Here is a 20,380-nt window from a genome sequence, read left to right as displayed (position 1 = left end):
TACAACATGAGGGTTACTTCAGATAGGATAACTAGGACAGATTGTTTTTGGCTCACATTTTGTTTATCTATGAAAACAGGGTAAGTATATTGCTTACAGGAAGTGAAAGTCAACACAGCACAAATGTGTTAATGCACCCAAATATGTCTTAGGAGACCTCATTATTCTCTTTAAACTCTAAGAAAAAGCATTTCCTCTGAAAAGACAGGATGTGAAGTTGGATAGCTCTAATTCTTGTTCAGCTGAAACAAGTTTACTTATCAGCTAAATAGAAAAACAGATACTTAACTTTCTTGCAGCCTCCTTTCATTTTAAGAGTATTCTACAAAACAAAGCTCTAGAAGAAGAATGCAATTTGCTGTTAAGGAAGAAAAGACAAACAAGATTTTCTTACCTTTCAATTTGACTTGTATCTTCTGAAGGCATGTTAAAAACTCTGTTGATTAAAACTATTCTGCTTAATAAGAAAAAAATTATTTCAGCTCCCTTTGTTCCATAAACATTATTCACTGCTCCATCTTTCTCACCAGCGTGTCCTTCAGTTGCAGCAAGGTACTTGTTTGATAAATCAAGCACTCTTTTTGAAAACAAGTTGCTTGAAGTTTGTTCTTCTAGCACACCACCATCAGTACATTTCCATCCCGGCAACATCAGAGAGAGGTGGCTTTCATTTGACACAAGTCCAAAAGCAACCGGGCACTGCAGCCTTAAGATATCTAATTGCCCAACACAAAGATTATCTATTTCTTTATCTACACCCCAGGGTAAGAGACATGACAAAAGCAGTTTAGCTGTATCTGTGGTGATGTTCACATCAATGTTTCCTGATGGCTGCATTTTAGTCTTTCTTGAACTCTTCATTTTTTTCTGCCTTTTTATGCCACCACTTTCTTCCAAAGGCCTAATTGTGTTAGGATCTATATTGACCTGGTTTGCACAAACAGTATCTACTTGTCCATCCACTGACAACGTGAACCCAGCAGTTTTATTTCTTTTTAATGTTAGCGCTCTTTTCTCAGTAGTACTTTTGGCTCTTTCTAGAGTGTCATAGTTGTGGAATGAATTTGATGACTTCAATCCACAGAGTTGAGATGACAGCAGAATATCCACAAGTTTCTCCAGATCAAATAAGAGAACATGAAAGTTTGCATTGTTCCATTTTGTCTTAACTGGTAAAACAGTAAAGGGCTGTTGAATAAGGCTGTTATCCGTTACCTGAAAGAAAATTATTTAGCATTCAAACAAATCCATAGTATTTTGTTAGATATCAGCAAAGTTGCACAAGGAATAGGCTAAATCCATTAAATCCTCCATTAAGTTCAACTTAATTGCATTTATTCACTTGCTAGTTCAGAAGATTTTTCTTTTAAATTGTTTATGCAAAGTGACGTGCTTTTAAATATTGTAATCAGGATTCTCTAATATCTTTGAAATAAAGAATAGTCCAATACATTTTTATTGCAGAGATTAAAATACATATTTTTTTCTAAGACACGCTTCAGATGCTTTTGTAGAAAAGCAACTATTTTAGTTCACAGAAATCACTGTGACTCACTTTGCCAAGGGGAGCTTTCTGAATGTGCTAAGAGAATCACCAAGTGTTAAAGTCAAATTTTGAGATGGTGACAAAACGGCTATCAGAATCCTGATTTATTTGTTAAAGAAGTACTTCTATCTTCAGGAAACAGCAGACATGAATATAAACTTCATTTTGATTCCTTTACGTTTTCCTTTAAGCACTTACAACTCATATGCTTTTACTGTCCTGCACTAGCCTATGCTCTCAGTACTGTGTTCATACTAGGGATTTCATCTTTATAAGCAAGCATGTATAAGCAGAAACATAACAAAGAAGCATATTTTCAGCCCAGTGAAGCTTTTGCAGAGAGGCAATAGTGTCAAAGGAAAACAGGATTTTCTAGATCATTTAATTTCTATTGTGATAATCAGAAATCAGAAATACTCTACCAGTGCAAATTAAGAGCTGTTTCTACTATGTATATGAGCCGAATCTTAAAATAAACCATCAGATATAAGTTAAGAAAAATTGAAAGCTAAATTTAGTTTGAAAATGACATTAATCAACACTGCATTCAAGAGTACTCTTTACATAACTCCTTCTACAAATTAGGATTAATTGTATAGGATAGTAGGATTAATTGTTCCTTATCTGTTACAAGAAACAAACAAACAAACAAGAAAAACACAAACAAAATTTTTGACCCTATTTACTCAACAAGTTATTTGACTATTTAATTTGGGGTAATAAAATGACCTGATGTTCTGTTAATTAGTGAATGATATTAAAAACAGATGAAAACACACTCTAAATACAAAACATTAAGCCTCCCTATGGAGATCCTTAGATGAACAAGGGGTTATAGCAGCATGTTCATGCTTTTTTTTCCCCTGCTATCTCTTCCCTTTAAAAAAAAATATTGTAGTTAAGCATTAGGATTATTTTCCATCTTTAATTATACTGCTTCCTAATACTCAGGTAAAGTACACACTGGAATTCACAAACTAGTTCTGAAATAAATAGAAGATTCGTACTTTTCTGTCTATTTTATACACTTATATTTTGTTGATTCACATTTAAAAGCTTTTAGGAAAAATCACCATTCGAACAAAAAAATATCTTGACAATGTCAATCAGTTGAGGAATCTGGTGATGCTACTGGGCGTGAGGTCACAATAAATGTTTATTGGCAATTCGAAAGCTTATTGACATTGATCCTAAAAGCATCTACCAAGTTGTCTTAGCTCTCTGCAATAGGCATTTCATTTCAGTGAAAGCAGGTGGACATCTAAAGCTACAAACATAAAACACTATTTAGGACATATGGACAAGCTATTCTCTCTAACATAAGATGACAGAAAATGGAAGGAAGCCCATAAAAATAGCTATGAACTAGAGTGCTGGGAATAGCATTTGATGATGGTTATTGAAAAGTAGATTAAGTTATTTACATCCTGAATGGTGTATTTGTTAAAGTTCCACATGTGTTTTACAAAACTAGATTTACTGGCTGCAGATAGGTATTGTCATTAATTATTATTATTTTTATAATAAGCACATGAAGAGTTTAATAACTTGGCATCAGAAAGTAGGCTAACAGCAGCAATAACAAAGAATGGACTGCCTCTGAACCATGCGGTCTAACTCAGAGTTCTCCCTGTTGTCAGCACATAGGTCTTTTTTTTTTTTTTTGGACACTTTTTGTTCAATGCAGTTTCATTTAAAGTTTGAAAGACAATCCTGGGTTAATGTGATCACAATCTATATCCAAGTATCAAGCCAATCAAGCCTTATTTCCCAAATGAATTTCAAATTACATTAAAAAATCCTCCAATAATACAAAGGCTTCCTTCAATTCTACAAGTTAAGTGACAACTGTATGTTGTACTACTAAGCATAATCCACAGATTATGATAATCACCATTTTCAAAGGACAGTATAGAGATCTCCTCTTTTTCTGATTCACCTTTGCTAATTAATACACCAACTTTCTTTCACCTACTTCCATTAGTAGCAATTAGGAAGGTTACTTTTAACAGTCTTCTGACAACTATCATAGGGAGAAAGCTTTTCATGGTTTTAATAACTTGATCTAGATTTTAAAATCTAGCTATTGTTTTTTTCATCATTGTCAAAGTGTGTGACTCTAAAATAATTATGAACATTCAGACACTCCGTTGTACTGCGTTTATAAGAATTAGCTGAATATGTTCTCCTTCTGCATCACTAGCAATAACTTTAAGAAATCTATCTGAAGTATATCTGTACCAGTCGAGAAAGACAAATTTATTTATTAAAAAAAAACCAAAACATTTTCATGAAGTGTAAAAGCTGAAACACAAAGCTATGAATGTTTTCATTGTCATAACATAGCTAATTCATTGTTTTAAATGTAAAACTAAGAAGTAGCAAGTACTTCATCTTCATCTGAAAATGGTGTCAGCGTGCATCATTCCAAAAGCACCAGCAACCATTTAAGCTAAAATGTTTCCTAGTCCTTAAAATAATTTACAAATAAAATATCAAACAAAGCTTTTAAAGACTTATAAAATCTTATTTTAAACATTCCCAAATCCCAGTGTAAGTGTTGCCACCACCACCCAAACCCACAAAACATTAGATGCTAAAGTTTAGTAGTGAGGCCAGATATCCCTCATTTAAAAAAAATAAAGCTTTTCAATGACAGTCAATGACATTCATGCTGGAAATTAGAATTCAGAACATTTTGCTTCTAGGAGAAGCTTGCATTCATTGAGAATGTTCCCGTTGAGCCTTCACCTGTGAGCTTTTAAAGAAGCATGGCTACAGACCAAAATGATACCACATTCATGAATCTCTTGAGCATCATCTCTGACTGAACCACAGCTTTGCATATCCAAGAAAGAACAGAGATTCATGAAGGCTTTGAAATGGCAAGTTATATTCTGTGCATAGAAACTATAAGATAATAGATCCCCAATTTGCTGCTAAAGATACTATAGCCAGGATACAAGCCATTGCAACAAACTGCAGAATCTCTCTGACATGGAATCCCTTCCTGCTCTTGGAAGATTATTCTTTTACACTCCTCCTTCTCCCTTTAGAAATCTTTACCAAATCACCTTAGCACACAGGACATGATTTTTTTCTCATCTGTGGGATTTGGGGGCCACCTTCTCCATAGCCATGAAATACATCAATGTTATCTTAAAAAAGTTAAAAACATACACATTACAAAACTATAATGGGAAGTACAATTCAAATGTTATTTTATCTAGCTGCCTTTTCTCTAAAGGCACTTTCCCACTGGGATCCTCCCTCCTTAATCTAAGAACACTATTCCACTTAAAATACACACGTCCATTAGCTGGCAGTGACTCTGTATTGTTTCAGCTCTTCGTGTATGTACTTTTTTGTGCTCCACTTTTCTTCACCAGAAGCACTTTTTTTTTTTTTATGAGTTTTGTGCTAAAAATACATTTGACAAAAATGGTCTTGACGTTCATTTTACATAAAAGAAATAAAGTGGCAAGTAGACTTTGGAAGGCAAACCAGGTTCAAAATATACTTAGAGGTCACTTTAATACCACTGAAAGAAATAGTTCTCAAAGTGTGGGTGGTATCAACTTCTACACAAAAGCATGCCTGAAAGTATTAAATGCAATTCTTATATACTTTTGGTCTTTATCCATTGTACTTATTTTTATATCAAACATAACATACAACTAACAAACAGGCCCCAAATTTCCCAGTGCCTGCAATGTGAATCAATAATGTAAATGTGAGCTAGTCTGATGAGAAATATCAGTCCCCTCCTTCCTGCGCTACTTCTTCTCCATCTCCCACTGCACAAAAATAGAATTTAGTTAGATTTTGGGTGCAGGTGGTAGTGATTTTTCAAAGTATTGTCAAAAGAAAGATTCATTAAAATAAGCTGTACTGCATCTGATTTTGGAAGAGCAAGGTATAATTTCTAAGAATCCTGACGATTTTGTTTTTGTTTCGTTGGGTTTTTTTCTTAGCAGATTTAAATTTTGCTATTTTCACATATAAACTTTTAATAGACTACTGACACTGACCCAACAAAACAGAGCATTTAAAGTCCATGATAAAATCTGCATCAAAGGAATGAGAATTCCAATTTTAAAGAATAAACAATGCCTTATTAAATATAAGTATTGAAAAGAAATTGCTAATCAAATACCATCATCCTATTTATGTGTATTCAAAGAAGACAATCTGTAAACAAAAGTTCATATATTTCACCTTCCACGAATGTTTTTAAGCAAAAAAAAACAACTAAATAATTAAAACTGCTCATTACTGTCATTACAGACAGATTATATTTCTGAAATAATACCAAAATGTGAGATGAAACTATCATTACGCTCATTTCAATGAAATGAGCACTACAGTGAGGAAAGATGGGGCAATAGAATTTGCCAATGAAAATTTATTGGAGGCTAAGAATTTCCTGTCTCTTGATCATGATAGTTAATGGGATGTCAAAAGAAGTTCAGAACTTTTCTCAGAATCATGATCCAGCACTGGTCTCTCTGCACGCTCATAAGAAAAGCACGGAAGTGTCATACAGCCAATTATAAGAAAACATCTATTCCTCCTACCCCCTCTCTTACATTTGCTTCATGTATCTGGAAGAAATATTTTGATTGAAGCAAGTCTATCACTCATAAGGATCTTAAAAATCCACCTGTACTGAAAGGGTGGTTCTACTCTATTCTCCATGATGTTTAGTCCCTGATAGCAGGAAGAAACAAATGTTACTTCCTTTGTGATGTCATTTGTTGTTTTTGTCATTTTAAATACAGAATAGCTTAATAAATGTCTTCATCTTCATAGATCCTTTTCTCTTCGATCTTTTAAATGAGATGAATTACATATACCAGGGATGCTCTGAAAGTAACGCCTCCTATTTTTTTTTTTTTTTAAGTTGGCCCACAACATCAGAGGTGGATGTTGGTGATACGGCAGTAGAAGTTAAACCTTCCCACCAGTATTCCATTACATATTATTGCCATGTGACAGATGGCAGCAGAGAGGCAGTCTGACAGAATGGCGGCTGACATGAAAGTGCAGATAAAGCAAAACATTTTTCCTCCATGTGGAAAAAACAGCACCCATAGGCATTCACTGATGCTTACTTGACATTTCTGGAGACCAACCATTGAATGTGAGCACAGTGAAGTGATGGGTGGTGCATTTCAGCAAAGGTGACAGTGAGTCACCTCCACAGGCACAGATTTTTATGAGTGCAGTATGCATTCTCTAGCTCATCACTGGTAAAAATTCATGGTTAATGGTTGAAAAAATAGTGTTTTGGAGCTGAGAATTGGTTCTTTAAAATAGTAGTGTTGTTCTCTTTGTAACTGTTGCAGTTTCCACAAAAATAAATAGGAAGTCTTACTTTCAGAACAAACTAGGTAGTATACATAAGAGAAACAACTATGTTCCAGGGATGCGTTTGCAGGCACTATCTTTTACAGTTTTGCAAAACAGGAAATGTGGAATTCTCATGGAATTTTCTCAAAGAAAAATACATTCTAAAAATGCACAAAATGGTTGGCACAGTGCAAATTAAAGCATTAAATTCATTCCTAAATCCTCTGAGCCCTGGGCTGCTGGAGATGGTAGTCGATAGTAGTAAAAAAAAATTGCCTCCTTGAAATGTGCTTGGTGGACAGCAGCTTGATGATTGGCAGCACAAATAGAAGACAAACGAGAAAGCCTTCAATCTGCAGCTGATGCACAGGAAGAACATGGGGAGCTGAGTTTACAATAGAGAAAACATTACCAAGCTAATGGCACAGGCAATCATTTGACCACCATGCATCTCTGATAGCAGCAGGGCATCCATTTTCAGTTAAGTGTTAGAGTACCTTTTTGCTTTCTCCGACCACTGCAGGGGTAAAACAACCTATGCGTGAAACCCACTGACTGGTAATAAATTACTATATTGGATACTTTTTGTTTTCTTTCAGCAATGACTTTACTGTGTATTCCTGCTATCATTACCAATTAAAGTGGAGATTGCGTTAGCAAGCTATATCTAACTGTATATCAGTCCCTATGCTCCAATTGCTTTAGCAAGTATCACAGGGTCAAGAGGCTCCTTTGACCTTTATCATCTAAGTCTCTCTGACCACTCACTATTTGAAGCAATCTCAGCTGAACAGATGGACACTTTTGCAGATTCTATAAAGCTTAGAATATAAAGATAAATGAAATTGTGTTTGGGGCTTCAAACTACTTTATGAACATAAAATATTGCAAGCAAGTTTCACAAAAAAAAACTCTCAGATTACAAATAGCGTGTCTTAAATTCATACTATGAATACAACACCTATCAACTACAAAATATTTGTAGCTTCAATATATAAAACTAAAGGCTTGATACAGCCTTCACAGCCAGTTATCATGAAGTTACTACTAAATATACAAAGCTTAATGATTCATTAATGAAAATTTAATCCAGGATTTTACTGTGACTAATATATGCCAAATGTTCCAACAGATCATACAGTGGAGGAATACTAAAACAGATATTATAGAGCACTCAAATAGAGCTTGGAGTTTAATTTCAAATTTCCCTGATCTTAAGCATTCAAAAAGCTCCCTAAATCAGTACACAAAATTTAAGTCACACAACACTTAAAGAGAAAGCAAAATTCATAGTGATGTCTGAAAAACTGGTAATAAGTATAAATTATATATAAATCTTGTTCATTAATGGCACTGAATAATCTTTTCAGCTAAATCACATCAGAAATCTGCATTGTTAAGTTCATAATGTTAAGTAACAAAGGCAATACTGTCTTAAATAGATTCATTGTTGAAAAATTATTAAATTGGATGAAATTGAGGGATTTTTGTTTGATTGGTTGTTTTGTTTTACACTGCTTCTGTTTTCAGGAAAATAATCACTTAGGAAGTGAAGTTCTGACCTGAATGTTCTTCTAGAGTGTTATGTTTTATACAAATACTGCCTTAAAACATTTTCTAGTTCTTTTTTCAAGCACAATCTGAATTCAATCAACAATTCAAAGTAGTCTTACTAATGATGAACCCTGTAAATACACAGCTTTTTTTTTCTTAGCTTTGTTGAATCTATGATAAATCCAGGATATGGGTGCAAAGATGCTTTTGGTCAAAAAAGCTGCAAATTATAGGTGTGCAACTAAAATGGCTAAAACATACACCATTTCTAAAAGGCTGCCCAGGGATGAAGGATGAAAATCATCAGTTGCTCTTTCACCTCCAAATTAACAGGCAAGATGCACCTTCTATCCCAACAGAACTCCTACCGATACATACACACTCCCATGCCTACCCTGCTTAAGGATCCCTTCAATTTAGGGAACACATAAACAGTTTATCACTAGAATTTGCTATAGTCTCCTAAAGCTGGCACAGACAGGCTGGAACTACCTTCTCCAAAGCAATGCTGTCTTTATGCACAGAGGATCATACAAACCAGAGGCGTTACTACATCAGTCAAACAGGATCTTATTGAGAAGTACATACATAACTTTCAATATTGTTTATCCTTTTAGTGCCTTTAACAAAGGCTCTCAGATTTTTATTGTAGAAAGAATATGAAAATGAACTGAGGACCCATTCACTTCAAAATAAGACCCACCTTCTACATTGACAGTCTGTGAGCCACGAAAATCTTAGATGGTAGCAAAGTATGAGATTCTTTTTTTAAAGGAAGACATTAGTATTTGAACATTCAGTACATCAATTATGTCAGCATCTTAACATATCAATGTAGAAGTAAATTTTCTAACAAAAAACGGTGCAACTCTAGAAACATAGATTTCAGAGATGGGTGGCAGTGAAAACTTCCTTAGCATTACTCAGCACTTAGGAAGGAAAGCTGTAACATGGAACATCCACTCTGGTTCCTACACAATCAACTGGACAAACAATGCCATGGTAATCCACAGACAAGACGCTTGCATCTGGGAATTATTGTACTGAATTATTTACTGGATGAATGAACACCCAAATAGTTATGAGAATAATGCTGAACAGAGAAACCACTAACATAACTAAAGGAGATTAAAACATGGGAATATTGCTTTATTCCAAAATGGACTTACGTATGTAAAAATTAAGCTACTAATATACTGCTAGCTGCTGACTCCAACTGGGATAATGTCTTTGCCATGGGATTCTCTGATAGTGCAATTTCCATACTGGATTCTAAAAATAAAATTTATCTACATAGAACTACTAGATCAAATTCTAACCAAGTGAACACTAGTTCACATTAGTACCAATACTAGTAATTTTGCAGTTAAGTTTTAAGTAGTATAATGCAGTCTAGCCGTGAAAATGTCATTCTTAAAAACGTATGAAACTACAGACTGGACTTTAAGATTCTATACCATTAGTAGAATTTCCTGGGAGGTATCAGAATAGCAGCTACATCCCTGTACCCTAGCTTTCATATGTTATTTCTTTGGCACTAGTTTAATCTTACTGAAGGCAGCAGTATTGCAGAGGTTACCAAGAGAACAACATTTGAAAAATAAATATTGAGACATACCTGGTTTGTTGATTCATCTTTTTCAGAACTATTGAAAGAACAGAACCTGGCCATCCAAACAAATTTAGGTTTGAGTATTAAAATGTAGAAAAACAATAGAAGAACAGAAATGTAAGCACTGGTGTTGCTTCTTTGTTGTTACTGTTTTCTCTAATAATTAACAGAAATGAACTAGTTATCAGAAGGAAACTGGAAGACAGTGAGTGTTTTCTTGCTGAGTAAAATTTGGTGTTGGCTTCAGAAGTCATTTTGCAAGGCCTAGTTCCATGATTACATTTAAACTGTCAATATATTTCTAAAAAAGTTACCACTGTTTTGAATAGACAAAGGAGTACACCTCAGCAAAGGCCTGCCTGTGTTGCTTCCTATCTGCATCTGTACAAGTAAAATATGCTACAATATCACAAAGGTAGCCTTTACTTTTATTCTGATTTGTGGCAATGAGTGGAGAAAACACCAAAATCAACAAATTCATAACTTGGTAGAGGTGTTCATAAAATTGCAGTAACTTTCAGCAAAGCTGGCATGTGGTCAGCTTTCAATCATTTAATCATTCAAGCTATCAATCTCTCAGGATCATGATGCCCTTTGACTGTCACCTATTTGATCTAATAATTCTGAAGTGATCCCTTCATTGTAGTTACGTTACCACATTGGTCCCATTGCGTGTTTCACAGGAAACATGGTGCCGAAATGCTTTGCATCTGCATTACAGGAAATCCATCTATAGATCTTTGTTTCTTTGCTCATTTTACTATTACATTTAAATAACTTACTACTATGTATAGTAGTATAGCAGTAACATAGCTTCTGAACACAAATCTATGTATAAAAAATGAAATAACCTGACAGAAGAAGAAAAAATTACCCTTTTCCTGTTACCAACATTCTCCCACTTGGTGTTAATAGTTTAATTTAAAGTGATCAAAAACCTGTATCTCTTATACTACTCTAGACATCAAACTGAAATAAAAGGAATAGACATCTAAGGTTCCACAGTTTACAGTATCCGAGTTCATATTTGAAAAGTAATATTTGGTATTTGTGTTTATATCTCACTTCCATTATTCTATCAGTTTTCACATTGGCAAAATTTACCTTGTAGTGATTTTTCCAGTTTCCCTATAATTATTAAAATGCACCTAATAACTTACTAAAACAAACGACTGCTGTTGTTCCAGTCCACTTATATCTTGCTTATTCTAGGCAACATAAAGTAGTTTATTATTTATAATTTCTGCACATTCTATTGCATACTGATTTAAGTAATTCTATAAAAATACTAACTTCCTACTGAGGAAATACTTTTGTTTCATAGGCATCCTGTTTACACATATTTTGTTTAAAACAGAATATATATGCTATCACATAAGTGAATGGGAAGCTCTTCAGAACAAATATTAGGTATGCCAACAAATTTAAACTAAGTTTTAGTATTGTTATAGTGACTGGTACTTTACTCCAGTTATATTTACTTCTAACAGCTGCATAAGCCCAATGACTTCTTATGGATCTTGTATTTACACTTAAGAAATTTTGACTTTCTGCACCATTCTCCAATGGCTATGTGCTCAAAGATTCATATTTTAAGTGAAATATATCAAGCGGTAAACATTTCCATAAATTTTCCTACAAAAATGTATTTCTCCCCTCTCGTTATCTTTCTCATCTCACATAGCTATGAAAATGATCTTAAACATTATTTTTTTCTAATCTAGCTCTTCAGTAGTATAATTCATCAGATCAAAGATTTCAATGGAATTTGACTTAGCAATGATTGCTCAAATTGTAGAAGCCTCTCTTCTTCCTATATCTTTACATGAAGGAAGCTCTAATTACATTATTTAACCATGCAGTAAAAATAGCAATGCATGATAACAGATTTATATCCAAATTACTCCAACTGAAAGGCTGGAAAATTTTCTAATGTGAAATGTTTGTGGAACATCAGGAAAATGGATTCCATTCAATTTTTATGTGAAGATTTAATTGATTCACATAAAGCAAGGCATTTTAAAAAAAAAAAAAAAAAACAACCTTTTTTTTTTTTTAAATACTCAGTTCTATTTTCAAGAATAACTGATTTAAAGGTATAATGACAGCTAGTTCCATACAAACACCACAAGCACACAATCTAGTATGTAGTCTATTGTAATTAAGACCAGAGATTCAATACCTATTGCTACTGGCCAGGTATCATAGCAACCTTATGTCATTGAATACTACTGGAAAACTGTTCAGCACCAGCAAGACTATGCTTCAGGAAAATCTACAATGGCACTGCAGATTGTCAACATCTGTGGGGGTTGTTACAGAATGAACAAAAAAGAAATCCTTTAAAAAACCAACAAAGCAACAATAACAACAAAGAAAAACAACAGAAAAATGATAGGGACATGGTAGGATCATTAAAAGTAATACAAAGAAGAAAAGATTCTCTTTGTCATTAGTTACATAACTTATGCATCAACATCCTAATATCTATCCACATAAGCTGGAGTTAAAATAACAGTTCCAGCATTGCATGCATAAATCCACAAGGTATTTTCTCTCTCTCTTTTTTTTCTTTTTCTTTTTTTTTTTTTTTTTTTTTTGGCTCATTATTTACCACTAATGTTAATTTGAAATCACTACAGAATCTTAAAATAATATTTAAACTTCCAAAAATGAATTCTAGATAGTCTTCTATAAATCTGCAAAAAAAGAAAAAACAGGTTACTATGAACAAGAACCCAATATTGATTTTTCTGCGGTGCAGTAAAGCATCTCCATTCTATTTGGCTGCTGTCAAAGCCACTCTTTAACAGCTGGAGTCAAATTGCACTATTTACAGCAAGAACCCTTGTCAAGTGGACCATAAGTAGTCTAACAATACACTATTCAAATGGCACTTTGCCACACAAATTGCTGACTTGATGAATACCCTATGTCAATGACTAAGGCCAATATAAAAGTTTCATTTTTATGAGAGATTTTTACATTCACATACTAAGTACAGCTTTCTTGAAGAACTATTAAACTATATATTTTGGGTCTTTTGACATTGAAAATAATTAAAATCTGTTTAAATATATCTAGAGTATTTGACAATACTAATATGGATCTTGCCTTAACTGCATTTGTCACACTCATCTGTTATTGGTACTCCCACTGGCACGTGCAGCACAATAAGAGAATTAAAATGGTCAAAACACCATGAAATCAAAGCATTCTGCCTTTGTATCTGTGATTCACATGATGACAAATGTTTTGAAAGAAAGCCTTTGAAGCTGGTCTGCTGTGTGAGGATATTTTTCTTAGGATGGAAGAAAGAGACCATTGTCTTGCAGATGAGTTTTTTTGTCTTAAATATATTATTAATGATAAAAAAAACGCAAGAAATATTAATCTTGCCTATGAAGTTCATGTGGATCACTGTACAAAGTAAGTATTTCTTACAAACATTATGCTGACCTGAGAGAATGGATGGAATTCTAACATTTTCTGTTACATAAGTCTTTGAAACTGAATTTTTAAGCAGGCTGAAGTGGAATTTTTGTTTGTTTTTGATAAAATTGGAGTGTTGTTATCAGTTTAGCACATTAACTTCTTATTATACAATTTGTCAGAGAAGCAAATGGATAATGAAATATTGATTGTATACATGCATATTAAAGCATCTCAGATTTTCATGATAGTTTAATCTTAGAGGACATTGTATACAACATGGCGTGAATGTGTTGAACTCGCTTATATCCATGGAACTTCCACTAGCTTCATGAAATCAGATTTCAAGAAAGTATTTAAAGATGTTAAAACGCTGTGATTCAAAAGAGTCAATACGAAACACTTGGAAAAAAACTGAAAAAAGTTTCCAGATCAAGAACTATAAAAAATTCTTCTGTCTTATGAAGCCTTGATTTGGACTTCATAACAAAACAGCTTCAAATATAAGAAGCCACATGGTCCCTTTGTGCAGACCATACCAGGTTTCTAGAATAACATTATGCAGACTTCCATTGTTCACTTAATTGTTATTCTCTTCTCAAGTTGGCTACATCCTATGCATTTAGCCACCAGCATCTCCCACACTAATCTACAGAATCTGGTCTAACGGGGTTGGAGGTGAGACGAAATGCTGGATGCAACGAGTGGCAGAGTTTGATGAATGCTGTTTCTCCAAGTACAGACATTTATTTGTTAGGGAATTAGACTAACTTGACTGTAAGGACAAAAAAGAGAAGGTGAAAAAAAAAAAAAAGTGTGTTGTCAGTCATAGAGAAGTTTAAGAGCCATCAATAATGTTCTCTAAGGAGTTTTCATTAGGACAAGATAACTAATGAACAAAGTTGAAAGATGAAAATGGAATATTTCATTGCAGAATCAGAGCAGTCAAGACACATGCCTGATCAAGAAGAGTGCTATAAATTATTACAACTGTCACCTCTTGTGACATTACTTCAAATTTAAAATCACGGTAATCCACAAAGTACATTAAACTCCTCACTTCACAATTTGCCAAAAACTACTTTCCCATATTCCATGAACAGCACATTCTTTTTCTTAAACACTTTGTTAAACTCATGCAATTTGAAAATTGAAATATAATATGTACAGCCAAAACTCTGCTCCAAAGACATCTATTATAATTTTGTTATTTCTCTTTGAAAAAGCTAGAAGAAATTATTTCTTTAACTAAAGTAACAGTGAGATCAGATTCTGTGTCAGTGGCCAACTAGTACACCATCTGCCCCACAACATGCTCAGCAGGATTATGCTTTAATAAGACTTTTCAGAAAATGGGATAAAAAAGAACTTTAGAAATCAGACTAAGATTAGTAAAAGGTCAAAGAGAAATATAAAGAATTGAACAATTATAAACTCAAAGGCACATTTAAATTGTAAGGACAATTAGGAAAAAGACCAGAAGAGAAAGTTTACAATAAGGACTTGGATTAAGCTATTCCTTATCAAACTGATTTTTGGAAAAATCCAGTGTTTTGTTTAACACTATTTAAAGAAGGAAAAGGTCAGATACCATTCAAAAGGCTGTTTCCACATATGAGTCAAAGTAAAGCATTTCTCATCTTCTCATAATTATGAGAAGGTATTTTTGATCTACATTCAATAGCTTCATCTATTTTACTGAAGGGAAAAGCCATCCTGAAAAACTAGTAACTAAGAAGGACTTCATTTGAACAAGCAAGGTTGAAGCCCCATTCTTAAGATTCTTTTGTATCAAGAGTTCAGTTAAATATACTTAATTCCTGGTATACAAACCAGGTGCAAAAAAGAAACAGGGTATCAACCTTCGTCTTTCAGTCTGAATAAGGGTTATACATACCTTATTTGAGATTGCAACAAAACCAAGGTTGTAATTAAAATTTGGCTTTACATTGAGCAAATACAGCCTTTTTAAATATCTACAATAACAATTAAAAATATACTTATTTAAGCAATAAATAAATAATTACTATTGCACTTTCAACTTTATTTCTCATTTCCTAGTATCTCTTATTAGTTTTTTCAGATTTAATGGTACATTAGTAGTAGTTACAGTAAGGCATCTCCATCTATTGCTTAAAAACAACAACAAAACACAACAAAGAGTGTAACTTTTCTATCAGTCGCAATTATTTAGCTTAATAACATCAGTGAAAAATTGTGAGATAAAGCTAGGTATTTTTCCTGGCCAGATCACTCCTGAAGACTGATATATACATTTGTGGCCCAATATCTCACATAACGAACTTTTTTTTTTTTTTTTAAGCAATAAAGTGCCAAGTTAATTGCACCAACATCAACGAAAGGCACTTTCATTCTGTTCTCCATAGTTAACAAAACAAACATCAAGTAAAAGCTACCATTGGATAACAAAAGAAATCTACCTCTGTAGAAGAGCAGAAAAGACACATGAGCCTTTTCCCAAGACTCATCCACCTGAATTGGCACACGCAATACTCTGAGGGTATGACTCATAGATGCAATCTTAAGCTAGGTTTGTAAGGAGATATGCTCAAACTGTGCTCAGCAATTTGTTCTATGTAATAGTACTGAACAAATACAAGCAAGGCTTTACAAACTTAAAATCAAGTCTACACAACACAAATGCAGGACTATACAGGGAAGGTGAAAAGTTAAAGAACTTGCATCACAATTATTTACTCACACATTAATTTTCATTCTTACCTTATCTGAAGATTTTTCAGCCTGAGTAAGATTGTAGGAGATCATGCCATGCTTATAAGAGCTGGAGGATTTGTATTGAACATTTTTATTTCTTCTAGACTCCTGAGATACAGGATGTAGAGAATCCGCCACTAAGTATTCTGAATCTTCAATGGAAGAAAGGATTGCTTTTGCTATTTCACCTGTTTCATGCCGTTCCAGTGTGCCTAGAGAAACACAAGTTGTAATTTTTTTATTTTTATTTTTTAAAGAACTACAGCCTTTCAAATGGCGATTTATATTAGTATATTTCACAGGAGCATGCAAGTCATGAAACTACACTTACAGATTAGCTAACTAAATCCTTACTCTCTAGATCTTAGAAAAGTAGGTTCTATTTTGCTGCATTACTACATTAAAAAAAACTGAAAACTTCTTTAGAAGTTATTGCAGCAAATATCTTAAACTTCAGGAAATGTAGGATATTGTGTAATGTAAGAAGCCAGATGCACTTTTCAAAAGGAGAAAAGGAATTTTAAAATACCACTTGTTCAAAACTGTAATTTGTCTTCTTCCCACAAGCCTTCACTGTGTACATAATTAACAGTGTAAACAGTAATACTTATGTAATATTTTAGTGCTGTCCTCTAGCGTTCTGAATTACAAACAGCAAGGGGAAGCTCAATTTTTTCCCTCTGAAACATTTTAAACACAGTATAAACACAAATACAGCACAACTAGATTAAAAGCCCAGAATACAAATACAAGTTTTAAAGGATCATTTCCCCACTTGTGTGGATATAAAGAATCTGATTCCTTTAAGCATCATATCCATATTATAAATAGGTGCAAGTGCTATTTCTCTAATTAGAAGAATTCGTCTCTGTTCTCCAGATATTTCCTCAGTTTTACTTTTCATTCTTACCATACTTTCCCTATTCCTCCCTGAGAGTGAATCAGAAAAAAGGTAGCATGTGCTGAATGACAGCTCCTTATTTTAGGCTTCTTTTATTACAGCCAATGAAAAAGAAAAAATCATAGGGCCTAAAACCAATTAACTTCTGACAGGTGATTTAATTCTCTTTACTTCCTTCTTGCTGTATTTTTCCACACTTCATACGATTTCCTAGGTTAGTGCAAGGGAATTAAATGCTATCAAGCCTGCCATGGGGCAGGAGGCTGACATTACTAAGTAGAGCAAGATTGTTTAATTTTGTTTGAAGACAGTGGAACATCTCTTCCATGGTCCCCAGATTGTTCATGGGTCAGTCAGGTAGAATGAAAGCCACACAGATTTGCCCCGATTCCCTCTCCTTTAGGTTACATGCCCAATTAGACTTTTCTTTCTTCTTCTTTACACATTGTAGAGTGGGCTCCCAAGAATGTAATGAGGTTCAATGAGGCCAAGTGCAAGGTGTTGCACATAGATGAGAGCAATCCCAGATATGTGGACAGATTGCGATAAGAGTCCATTGAGAGTCGCTCTATGGAGGAAGACTTCAGGGTCCTCTCAGAGGTAAAACTCAGCATGAGGCAGCAGTGTGCACTTGCAATCTGAAAGCCAGCAGTATCCTGGGCTGTGTCAAAGGAGGGGGTGGCAGCAGGGCAAGGAAGGGGACTGTTTCCCTGTGCTCTGCCCTTATGAGGCCTCTGTGTCCAGGTCTGCAGCCTTCAAAACAAGAAGGATGTGAACTGTTGAAGTAGATCTAGAGAGCCACAGAGATGATCAGAGGGTTGAAGCACCTCTCTTGTGAAGAAAGGTAGAGAGAGCCGGGCTTCTTCAGCTTAGACTGCAGCTTTCCAGTACACGAGGAAAGCTCATAAACACAAGGAGGACTGGTTTTCTACATGGTCTAACAGCAATAGGACAAGAGGAAATAACTTTCAACTAAAAGAGGAGAGATTTGTTAGATGTTGAAATTCTTTACTCAGAAGTGATTGGGCACTGGCAGAGGCTGTTCTGAGGGCTATGGATGCCCCATCCTTGGAAGCATTCAGAGCCAGGTTGGATACGATCCTGGGCAGCCTGATCTAATGGGTGACAACCCTGCCCATGGCAAGGGTGTTGGAACTAGATCTTTAAAGTTTCTTCTAACCTAGCAATCCTTAATATCTTCTCAGTTCAACCCTACCCCTAGATATGGCCTTGCTGAAAGATTCCCCATGTATTTTTCATAACACTCTAGAGGCAAAGCATCAGTCTGAAGATCGCAGAACATTTAACCATAAACAATTGAAACAGTTATTCATGACACAAGGAAGCATGTATGTTAGTTATCAGTTCAATAAATACAGCTTTAAAGTTAAGTATCAAACTAATCTTGAATAGATGGATGTAGGTCACTCCAAAAGTAATGTCTCCTATTTATTTACACGGAAACTACAAAATATACAAAGACCACAATGACACTGTTTGACAGAGCACATTCTCAGTTGCAAAACATTTTTCAACAGTCACCACTATTATCTATGCATTTTTACCAGTGATACCTGCATAGAGCCAGCATGCCATACTCATAAAAATCTGCATGGCCATCCAGAACATCGTTTGACTTTCATGTTATTGTCACCACTGCTGAAATGCACCACCCACCACCTCACCTTGCTCACATCCACAGGTTGGTCTCCAGAAACATTCAGCAAACTTTGATGAATGTCAGTGGGTGCCATTTTACCATATGAAAGAATTCAGTTTCACCCCTTTGCTTCACCTGCCTGTATCAGGCACCATTCAGTCAGATTGCCTCTCTGCTGCCATCTGTCACACGCCAACAAAATGTAACAGCATACCAGCACAAAGGTTCAACATCTACTGCCATACCACCAACATCTGCCTCTGATGTTATGGGCCAACATAATAAAATAGAAGGCATTACTTTTGGAGTAGCCCTAATATTTTAAGTGAGCTCTTACATACCATGTATTTCCTATAGGAATTAAACTGTAATTACCCATTTCCTATAAATAAATGAAATAAAACATGGGAAAGATATAAAAGTATTAAACATCTACTATATCCTGAAATGTTTTTTCTCTTAAGTTTGAATTCTTTGTAGCCTCAAGTAATACAACATGAATTTCCCTTTTCACTGCTACTCAAAAAAAACCCAACAAAAACATGTAACACTGAAGTTCTAACAGTAACACCTGCTAAAAAATATTGGACTGGGATTGAGAGATCTCATACCACATGTTTGTGTGTATAAAACTTCCTTAACAGAGATGGGTGAGTTTCAGAGAAATAATTTCTGATTACTGTAGCATCTCCTCAGTTATTTATGTGACCAAGAGTCTCTATACTCAGGGCAGAAAAAAGCAATGCAACTGACTCTTTGTCCACTACAACTCAATTGAGTGCCATAGATTATTCTGTAATGTCACACAGGAAAAAAAAAAAAAAAAAAAGGATGAGGTTTGATTCCTTTTAATATCTCATTTTATTCACCAGCCTTGGGATTTGCAGCCAGTGACAGAGGTTGTTATAAAAGCGAATATTAACTGTAAGGAAAGCAACATTTCTAAGATCTTTGAAGTCAGACCACCTATGAGTACTTAAAAAACAAACAAACAAACAAAAAAAACCACATACACACACACAAAAAACCCCACCAGTTGCAAAGCTCCCAACATTAGAATATTTAAGCATTTCAGGAGCAAAACCTACATAAGTATACACAGGATCAAGGAAGGATTATGCGATCTGTACTAGACTTGCATGAGTAAATATGCTTGAAGGTATTACCGTATTTGGAAATAATATAGTTATTCATTTAATATTATTTTGGCCTCTGTAAGCATGCAAACAACTTCCTGCAATGTTCAGAACACAAGACAACCAAACCCAATGTAAAAATAGTTCTCTCAAGTGTAGAGAGCTTGGCTTTCTCTGCTATCTGCTTCTAGAAGTCACACATCTTCCTGTGTTTTCTATATTGCTTTTATCTGTGCAATTCACTAAATATTAAACATTGCGAAATTACAATAAGTCTTTAAGGTAGAGATTGTGATAAATAAATCCTTAGTAAAGAAAAAAAAAATTGGGGACCTGGTATTAAGTTTAATAACAAATAGTATGTAAAACATGTCTTAGAGCTTCAAATATGCAAAACAGGCTTTGCTAGCTGCTGATGAACCTGAATAAACCACACCATACACAGTCAAAG

General features: G+C 34.5%; 1 protein-coding gene across 2 annotated transcripts in view; it reads right to left on the bottom strand.

Moving 5' to 3' along the window:
* The window catches only part of WDR72 (WD repeat domain 72), a 107,009-nt gene that overhangs the window by 52,751 nt on the left and 33,878 nt on the right, over positions 1-20,380 (bottom strand). For both annotated transcript variants that reach the window (XM_019619384.3, XM_031555262.2), the window contains 2 exons: positions 16,239-16,444; positions 395-1,215 (listed from right to left, as the gene is read on the bottom strand). In XM_019619384.3, coding sequence (XP_019474929.2) covers positions 395-1,215; positions 16,239-16,444 — 1,027 coding nt within the window. The remainder of the gene's footprint in view (positions 1-394; positions 1,216-16,238; positions 16,445-20,380) is intronic.

The sequence above is a fragment of the Meleagris gallopavo genome, chromosome 12, assembly GCF_905368555.1.
Source record: "Meleagris gallopavo chromosome 12, MGAL_WU_HG_1.1, whole genome shotgun sequence".
Taxonomy (NCBI): domain Eukaryota; kingdom Metazoa; phylum Chordata; class Aves; order Galliformes; family Phasianidae; genus Meleagris; species Meleagris gallopavo.
The sequence above is the reverse complement of the archived record's forward strand: the minus strand, read 5'-3'. Positions and strand labels throughout refer to the sequence as shown.